This window comes from Bacidia gigantensis (genome assembly GCF_019456465.1).
Source record: "Bacidia gigantensis strain McMullin 20006 chromosome Unknown contig_180, whole genome shotgun sequence".
NCBI lineage: Eukaryota > Fungi > Ascomycota > Lecanoromycetes > Lecanorales > Ramalinaceae > Bacidia > Bacidia gigantensis.
The window spans coordinates 3,103,424-3,113,508 of record NW_025408596.1 but is presented as its reverse complement, the minus strand read 5'-3'; the positions used below and the strand labels follow the sequence as shown (position 1 = coordinate 3,113,508).

At 47.6% G+C, this 10,085-nt stretch overlaps 2 protein-coding genes across 2 annotated transcripts; both read left to right on the top strand.

Moving 5' to 3' along the window:
* Nucleotides 1-8,205: 8,205 nt before the first annotated feature.
* On the top strand, nt 8,206-8,444 carry KY384_003879 (uncharacterized protein; the record flags this gene model as incomplete). Its single annotated transcript, XM_044812388.1, has 2 exons — nt 8,206-8,251; nt 8,284-8,444. 2 exons carry the CDS (start codon nt 8,206-8,208, stop codon nt 8,442-8,444), a joined length of 207 nt encoding a protein of 68 aa, XP_044671521.1.
* Nucleotides 8,445-8,748: 304 nt separating this feature from the next.
* Nucleotides 8,749-9,053, top strand: KY384_003878 (uncharacterized protein; the record flags this gene model as incomplete). The annotated part of the gene is made up of 2 exons (XM_044812387.1): nt 8,749-8,764; nt 8,821-9,053. The coding sequence occupies 2 exons, from the start codon at nt 8,749-8,751 to the stop codon at nt 9,051-9,053; spliced, it is 249 nt and encodes an 82-aa protein (XP_044671520.1).
* Between the last annotated feature and the right edge of the window lie 1,032 nt (nt 9,054-10,085).

The window sequence follows — 10,085 nt, the reverse complement described above, 5'->3', positions numbered from 1 at the left end:
TTTTGAGCAGAAGGGACAACTTACCAACAGCACAGTCCATCGGCTTGCCAGATCCATTAATATTCCCTGTGTCTCCGGTGGTAAGATTGCAAAATCGTCGAAATTCTTATCAAGACTTCATCTACCTGAGATCTCAGTGCAAGACCAGGCTTAGTTCTCGACTGAGCATTATCGCGCCGTCAGACTCAGTCAGGGTCGCTCTAGTGCACATTAAAGACCAATACCCCAGAAGCGAGCAGCGCGCGACAGGCAAGTGCAGACGGCCATGTATGACTCGGATATACAAAGATTTCTTTGACCAATTTCATCTATATATATGATCCTGGCTCTTCTTTTCCGTATGGTCTCCACACTTCATTCCGTAACTTGTTGATTGTATGCATCATGGCAGCGGACAAACCCGCCTATTCGGCTCGTCCGTACGAAATCAGAGACATTGCATGAAACTCATTCCTGAAGTCTGCCCCAGCAGTGATACATGTACCTAGCAAATAGAGTACATCTAAAATTCTCTGAGTGCACTTCGATCTCGCTCCTGGTCAATGGCGATAGCTTGACTAGTCCCACATGGAGGGTATTGATCTCAGCCTTTGCGATACTGTCCATTGTAATTTGATCGCTTTCTCGGGGTTGCCGTCGGAAAAAGTGTCAATGGATCGCTAAGACTGAACTTTGTGTTTATTCCTTGGACGTGGCAGGACAAAAAACTATCATTGAGAGCCCTACCTTGACCATCTCTTTCGTATCACCACCAGGTCTGTAGCGAGTGGTCTAGACTAGGACTTAGCTCACAGTTTCAATGGATTTGAGCAACGTCTGCGTACCTTTCGAGCTCTGACTGTAGTCCAGGAAGTGCATATTCTGTTCAACATCGTAAGCCTATAGTGTTTGCAGCAACATGGTAGACCAATGGCCTACTTTGGGCAAAGGGACCTATCTTGAATGTATCCGATTTCCCATCTTTTCGTCCTCCATGACGAAGCACGCTGAATAAAGCTGATTATGGTATAAAAGAAAGCGTTGCGATGGACGAAGCTGAGGGGATGCCGCACTCTTTGTACAAAGGAAGTCCAGCTGGCATTGTTCTTGAGAAAGGAGAGATCCTGCTAGCATCAGCCGGAAGCCCCGGCTGCGGTCACCTAGGCAGCTAGTTAACCGGCCGCCGATGGGGATGAACCCTACAGTGCTCAATTTTGGGCTTCCCCAGGATACCGAAGGCTCCAAAGTCTGAGTCTCCTTCCTTCTTTTAAGGGAAGACGGATAGGATAGTTTACATGGTAGCTACTCATCGTCCTAGCAAAGTAACAAAGGTAATCTTTCGTTCCAATACCAGAATTGAATACCTGTATAGAAGCTAATTAGATTTCCGGCTCATCAAGTCTTGATGCTACAGCACAACTGGCCGGCTGTGTAGACTCTTGGCTCATACGATACTTGTCCTAAATTGTCCGTCTCTTGGAGAGCGCACCCTCACGGTCGCAGCAGAAAGCGCGACGTCTACTGTGCGCGATCTCGATCTTGCACGTAAGGCTCACAGCCGCTATAATATAAGCGGAATGTCACGATAGCAGCAACGGCGGAGAGATTGAGGTCCTGACCATCGTTCCTGGTAACCACCTCCTCACTACTCAGTGAGATGTTGGAGTATGCCCTTGGGAGCTGCTGCGTCATCTGACAATGCTGCTATCTTCTGCATGGGAAGCAAACCCTGTGTCTCGTTCCATCCAGACGGGACCATTGGGAGAAGTCTTGATTCAAGTTGGCTTCCAGATGTCACTAGAATAGGCTACCTGACCTCCAGTGAGCCGAGTACTTACCTGACCATCTGACCAACTTGCCACGAGGACGGTGGGGCATATCAAATATTGGTCTACCCAAGAGCTCAGGCTTGATAAAAGGATTACTTGAGCTAAAAGAAATTGCTGATGATTCGAGTCATAGGGTTGTAGGCAATCACGATTTGACACCGGAGGCCTGACCGTTCTCTAGCAGTGCTGCATACACGTCTGTGTTAATTTTTCAAGCCTAGGAAAGACCTCTCTTATCCAAATGTGATTGTTTGGTCGTCTCTTCCAGGATAATGTGGGCTCATAGCCATTAAAGAATGCCTTCATCTGGCACTTGTCATGTGGTAGTAGGACCATCTAGAGACTACGGGATGCAAAGAACCACAAAGCAGTCTAGCTACGGAATAAGCTCCTGAATAAACATGTTCTTATTTTTTCATACCCATGTTGTACCAAACTGTGCGAATATAGCTCCTATCTATCGAGATTTTAGATATTTAAGTTTCCGACTTATGGATTCCCATACCCTCTGAAAATCGTCCTTGGTATAGATTCTGACTATTGACTATCCAACGGGGTTGATCAGTGAGCCTTGAGGAACACTCAAAGCAAGGTCTGTCTTTCCAAGCTTTTAAATGCCGAACGCTGTGAGAGGCTCATGGGATCACTGTCGGAATTGATACATCTCGTGGTACTACCTGACATTCAGTAAGCGTTTTGAAGAACCGGATGTTGGACCGCGTACTCACATGACTGTCTTGCCTGAACATGAGAGCATTTGGGGCTCGGAGCAGAGCTTGAGTGACGAGCCATGCCGATACAACAGTGGCATGCTACAAGATCTTCTAACTGACGAAGATATTGGAAGGATTTGAACGTGACATCATCTTTCTCTTTCTGCTGCCGTGAGCTTTTATCACACACCAAACTTTAGAGGACATCCAATAAAGCGTATGGTTTAGTCGAACTTGCTTGTCTTTCGCGGAGGCGTTGCAGATCCAACTTTGGCGGTGGGCAACGGATCGAAGAGGGGAAGGACCTAGTTTGGCTCATTGTCTATTGTGTTTCTAGGGTTTGAATATCTGTCCAAGAGCAAATGCCGTATCTGAGATGTTGAAATAACCCCTTCGATTCTTTGTAGGGCACATGAATCCAGGATGAAGAGGAGACATGAGCAGCAAGAATAGTGCTGGTCTTCGAGGAGCTGTGTCGTCGCTGCGGCTACTTATCATGCTCATATGATGCTTAAAGCCGATGTCCGGGTATCGGCCAGTCTAGAGAAGATTGAATCTGCTCTTGTTGACCATACTGCTAAGCCTTTGTGTGTCCAGCTTCCGTCAACTCTGTAGGCCCGATCGGGGCGTTGTTATTGTGGTTGGAGCTTTCGATGTTCTTCCTGCTCATAATTGACTCAAATATAAACTAGTAGAGGAGCACTCCTGATATCGTCTAAGCTTTTCTTAGTCAGGATTCGGAAGTTCGTGCTGTGACAGGAATTCAGTCCATGCTCTAGAATCTATCGAGAGATCCCCTAACGAGAAACAGTCGATCATCCCTGGTTGTGTTTGTTCAGAATCTCGTCTTCTCGTTTGAATGAAGGATCGCTAGGGCTGAGACAAGGCGGATTTTGACGCTGTCGCTAAAGCTTGGCAGGGAATATACTGTGGAATGAGCCATCGCCCCTAGATGCGACATCCATCCTAGGACCTAAGGATTGACATAAATAGCTAAGTAGCTTGGATTCGTCGCGACAAAAAGTAATCAGAAAGGGCCGAGGAAATAAATATTATGGCAAAAAACTTTTGAACTTAGTGTCGATAACTAAGCATAGCATCATCCTATCGATTACCGTTTCCGGAATCGACAAAGCAAAATTTGCTTGCCCAAATGAAAGCTGTGGGTTGAGAACAAGGCACAAAGAGCACTTTTGCATCAGTCATGAAGTGCAGGGGAATGGAAGACTCAGAGACTTCAAATTACTGCTCGTTTGGTTCAATTCACACTCGACATTCGAGCTTTTTCGGTCAATCTCGTCGTACAAGAATGTCTATTTAGTTGACGTTGATCATGGCTTCTACTGCCTGTCCACTTTTTCTTCGAGATTGCCGCCTTCATCGTCCGCCTTTCCCTCCTCCGTGCTCGATGTCAGTGACATCCATCGCGATTTAGTTATTTGCCAAATCAGAAGATTGCCCGCTTGATTCTGAGATCGAGTGAAGATCTGCTCTCAACTAACTATATCACCAAGCCGTCCAGCGAAGCCAAGCACAATGTTGGCAATGTCCATTGCTTCTCTTGCGCTCCTGTCTTTGATTGCGACTTTTCCTACGCAATCTTGAGAATTCAAGACGTCGAAATTCTCTTACCAGTCACCATCCTCATCTTCAGCATTCAAAGTCCACAATCATCGTCAGCGGTTCATAGGGTGACATACATTTGCCGAGATTCACCAAGTATGTACACCATCAGGCCTTTCATTCTGTCTACGGTCAAGGTATGACGCTTCTGTACCGCTGAAATGGTCGCAACCCAAGGATGCGCCCGATCAAGCCTGAATCGAAGACTTTTGTTTGAAGATGTGTACGAATAACGGCGATACTCTAACCCAGCGGATACATGCCGAATATTGCGATATTATTTTCTTGGCTCGCCTCGGGGGAAAGATAATGGTAGGTCATGGATGAACAGCGACAGAATAACATTCTCAATGTGGAAGTTTGCACAGCTCGCTCTCCAGTCAAGACTAGATTTCTCATGGAAACAAGACTCTCGGTATTTGTATTCATTTTCGTTTCGTATAGATCAGGGCGGAAGAGGAACATTATTCTGTGCTCGACGTTATACTCTCTCTACCGGTTGCAGTAGGGTGGAAACTCGACGGAGAGCTTTCTCGTCCAAAAAGACCTAACACCTCCAAAGCTATCTTCGACAGATGCATAGACTTGTTATGATCTGTTATCTGGGTAGCCTTCATCAGCAGAAGAGTCCCATTCCCTTCCATACCAAGCGGGCGTCTCAGAGACTCTGTATGAATATTTGGCAGGTAAGCAATGAAAGTTTCTTCGACCATTTGAGGCTGGAGAGGTCAAACATAGGATGAAGATTGCGTGGGGTTTTTGTGACCAGAAACCCGGAGCCGTGTTTCTGTGAAAACTCAGCAGCCGTGGAGCGATAACAAGCCTCCTGATTCTTTTGTGTCCTTGTGTGTGGTATCTTGATCTGCTACTCTCTATTAGTGCCATAGGCTCGATCTAAGTCCCCGCAGCATACCTAGATAATTCTGGACTTCATTCCGCATGGTATCAGAACGCTTCCAGGAGGTCTTTGATCCAAGACTCTCCAGCCTCTCCACAAGGGAGATGGCGCTTGGACGTCCGAAATTTATCATGGAGATTTAATAGCCAATGAGTACTCATGTTCATTTTCGAAAGATTGATGCTGTTGGCTCTGCGTGTTGGCACGGCGCAGCCTTGATGAAAACATAGAGTCAATTTGTGCTTTCTGAACTCAATCAGAGTCTTTCGTAAAAGAAAGGGGCACATAAGTTGAGATCTCGTCTTCTTGAGTGCATTTCATGGAACTCAAGCCCTTACCGCGCAGCAAGAAAGCAATGTTCGTGCTATTCTCAGTCCGTTTACCCAGTCTTTGACAGTCAGACCACTCAAATTGGTCCAATATGGTGAGGACGGAATGCTTTGCTGGGTGATTGTTTTCATCTCCCGAATGCACTTGAAATCCGCTCGAAGAATGGACACTGCTGAATTCGGTTAGTTCAGGAAATAGAAGCATATGACCGAGCGAGGCCAGCCGCTGATCTTCCACTGACACTGACCACGGACTACAACAGTCAAAACAAGCCAAGGTATACTCAGTCTAGCAATCACATCTATCACTTTCAGCTTTTCTTCCATCGAAAAGGCTAGGAGTAATTTTGATAGCCGCTGACCGACGAGCAACTCTCCTGCTCTAGACGTCCAACTAATCCAACCACACTTAATGCAGGTCAGTCACGCTTTTTATGCTTGACCGGCTTTCTCTCCGGCTACAATTTATCGTGACGATACTTCAGCAAGAAGGATATGCCATCTGTGCTTGGCCTGCATTCCCACTCACTCCGGTCTCTCCTACTCTGAATATCCGTCCAACCTGACGATACTCCACCAAGCTACTCCCGATGTGTGTCCTTGGCCTGTAGCCCAAACCTCGGGTTGGATAACAATTATCCTGCCGCACCACCAACCAACGTGGAATAGGTTGGTCAACAGGGAATGGCAGAACATGTTGGTCGGGTGTTGCTATCCCTTCAAGGACGGCTTTATCCTTTCCTCTCTCAAAGTAGATTTGGCTATGAAGTAGTATGGTCTGCGCGATTTTAGGAGTCTTCTAATACTCACAATTACAGGATCCCCGGACGAAGACGAAGAGCTGAAGCGTCCGAGCGAAGTCTGTGGCACGATCTTGCTGCGGCATCGTACTTCGGGATGGGAGCTTGACGAATTCCAAGCATGACATTCACAATACGTTAGCGTATCCGTCTTGTCTCCCCTGTTGCCTAGCACTAGACCGATGAATGGTCTACGTTCACGAATACCAACATTCTAGCTACCACTTCTGCTGTGCAGCAATACATCGGCAAACAGGAAGAGATTGGATGGTCTGGGCGTCTTGGTCTCGGCAGAAGCGCTGATGCGAGGCCAGATATTTTTAGACTTCTCGGAGTTGAGATAGAGACATAGAGGCTGTCTCCGAGGACCTCACCAGAGACCCTCGTGCAAATCACGCACGAGGCAGGCTATACCTTCAAATGCGATGGCAAGGTCATCGGGGACGGGTCGGGCTGCAAGAGGGTGACTGGGCAGGATGAGTACTATATGTCGGACAAGAACTGCAACGACTGCCAAGACCATAGCAACGCCCAGAAGACCACCATTGCCATCGCGCGCGGCGGGGTGGGACGTGCACTTCCACGAGATCCGCCAGAAGAAGAACGGGGAGTAGGGGGAAGATGGGATGGAATTATAGCATGGAGAGCTGGAGAGATTGCTTTGTGACTAGAGACTTGAGTCAATGAAACCTTTGCACTCCACTGTTTTTCTTTCATACAACGTGATCTCTAGTACTTTGCGTGCTGAGGCTTGAAATTGGAAAGACTTGAGTCATTGCTAGATTCAGTGACATGTTGGCTCAAATACAGTACAAATGTACCGCCATACTTTCTCTTGTTCCCTAGGCGAGAATCCCTACCAGTGAAGAACAGCTTTCATGGGGGAGCAGCGATGCAGACTCACGGTAACAAGCAATGTGAAATTATATGCATGGAGTTGGTGGCAGTCTACTCTAGTTTGAGCTGTGGGAAACTCTTGTGATGTACCTAAATCTACCAGCGCCGGACAGTACTTCAGTCATTTGTCCCGTATAAGCTACTCGAGGTGCAGATCAATACATTGCAGCATCCCGGATCGAGGTGCAGCACTAAAGATGTAGCGACTTTCCTTAGCGTCTGACACATCCCGTTTTGGTTGTTAGCCAATTTCACAATTTGGATTTCACATGGGATCACCATCGACTCTCCTACACCCCACACTCGATGATCGAACAAGCAAACGGCAAACATTTACATTATCATTCGGACGACTAGGTACGTAGGAAATGGTTCCGGTGTCTCTTCAGTTAGCGCCATTCCCTTCGCTACGGACGCGTTTCTGCTTCAAAGTGGTGTTCAAGAGTATTCTCTGTTGTCCATCAGTTCCTTGTACAGACTCGCGCACATCCACGTGTACTTCAAAGACCAATCTGCTAGCGAAGACAAGTAAATTCCTATAGACATATCTGCTAACGACGTCGAGGATTTCAGCCAGGCTCCGCACAAAACAGCTGACGGTTCACCAAAATTTTATCGACGGTGGATGCTGGATCCTGCTTACATTCTCGCATGCTACTTTGCCTTTTCAATTGAAATAAGATGTCACTTTGGAAGGTTTTGGTCTCTGAGCATCATCAGCATGTGTATGACTCCTTTTAGCATTGTCAATGGCGCCTTTACTAATATTTATAGGCCACCAGACTGTATTCGAGTACTAGTCCTTTCGGCTCTGGCTCATGAGAGATCGCTGACAGTTCCTAAGGCTCGCTGCCAAGAATGTGGAAAGATCGAGACATTTGACCACGAATGGGAGTACTATGACGATTTCTGGACAACCACGAATGTGGGTATCGCCCACAGTTGCTCAGGCAACATGAGTGGAGGAAAATCGAGGGTGATGGGTCTCGCACGAGTCTGCCGTGATATAATTTAAAAAAAAACAGCAAAAAAAATATATAGGAATACAACGACGGCTGGGGGGGCTATACCAAGTGTGGACGACCGTGAATGTGAAAACTGTTCACAAACTGGCGAGACAAAATACCTCCCGAAGAAATGTGGCAAGGGTCAGATAAAGACGATGAACGCAAAGAGAGGGAGGGTACTTGGGTGCTAGACTGCGATGCGTCATAGATAGTGTGGACAACCGTGACTGTGAAAATTGTTCACAGACTGGCGAGACAAAATACTTCCCGGGTCAAGATAAGAACGATGAACGCAAGAAGGGGGAGGGTAAGCTGGTCAATGGAGCTACGCTGCGTCTTTACGACTGGCTAGCAATAGTAATAGTATGAACAAACCGTTTCTTAAGGATCATGAACCCTGTTCCCTGATTCTCAGGCTTCTGTAGAAACACCAGTAGTAATGTCTTGGCTTGGGCGCTAGTCCTATATCTGTGCCCTCAAAATTTTCAAACCACTCCAGCCATCAGCACAGCCAATAACAGCCCAAGTTGTTCTACAAACAGCTCGCAACAGCCTTCTCTAAGCTCTGAATACTCCGCAAACGCCTTCCCTTCAACCAATTAACTCTCTTTCAACCTGCAATCACATAAGCACAGAACCAACCTAGCTAACTCCCCAAACCATCTAGCTGCAAATGGCATCTTCTTCCGGTAAGCATCAATACCTCCACCCCTTCTAACCCACACAAACAGCTAACAAGACTCAGCAAACATGCACTACGACTCCTCCAGGGTGCCTCTGCACCAATGGCGTCTTCTACAGACCAGGATGGACGAAAAGCTCATCGAGTGGATGCCGCTGCAGCCCTGGACGATCGAACAGGGCGACCAGCTGACAAACGAGTTGATGGAGATCGTGGCCGAGTGGGAGACGTTGCAGATCTTTCACCAATTTGTTGATTGGTACAGGAACGCTAATGAGACGTGGCATGCGGAGTAGAGGGGGACGGAGAGGGCTGGATTGGGAAGTTCAAGTCTCGCGGGGGGTAGGAGCAAATACTAGCATAGCTGAGAAGGACGAATGCAATAATGGCTCCAGCAGTCAATGGCTGGGTGCCTCTCTTCTCCGGTCTGCTTATAGCTTATTACCCTTCGATTGCAATCGTTTCGGGCTTCTCTGGTCCTCTCATTTATAGTCTTTCGTCATCTCAGCTCGTGATCTACCGTTCGAGAGCCCTGTGCGCTATATCAGACTTAATGTCTGCTCCTTCTTTTATGCTGCCAAAAGATAGAAATGTGGCGAATATAGGGGATGTACCAGACCGCTTAGGGCATAGCGCTTTAGCTGCACCCTAGATCCTGCCCCAATCAAGGACACAGCGCAGTCCTCCCGGGTGGCTTTTAGGGTCCTGCCACCCGTGACCCAGCCCTAAAGCTTCCACAACCGTCTAGGACTGACGCATTCTTCGTGATCAGCAACTATCTAGTATATCCTGCTGTTCGAGAACCACCGCCTGGCTATGGCTGATCAATCTCTAGTATTTCTTCCGTTCACGGTCACTGCCATCCTCAACGCGCCCTGTAAGAAAGGTCTTCTTCACCGAAGAGTTCCCAACGGGAAACGCCCAGGACTTCGAATGCTGGATGCCATGTTGGGAGTCAATGCGGTAAACTTAGGCTATGATGCGATCAATCGTCTCCTGGACTCGTATGGTCAAAGGCATTTCTGGGTGGAGTCAGAGCAGCCGTGTCTGCGTTGTTGCAGGGGACTCAGGACAAGATTGTCAGTATATTGATCATGGAGACTACGGCCGAACAAGTTCGAAAAGCCGTTCGAGAGGTCGCAGCTAGCAAGAGGATTAATGCTCTGGAGAGGATCTCGCATTAGTGGGCTTTCTTGTTGAGAGGAAAGGTCCACATGACTTCCAGGACTGTGATGTCGGGGATGGTACAGCGAGACAAGTGAAGGGCTTTCTTGACAGCCCGTAGTGAGCATAGCTTAGCAACTGACGGCACAGGCCCGAGTTCTCAG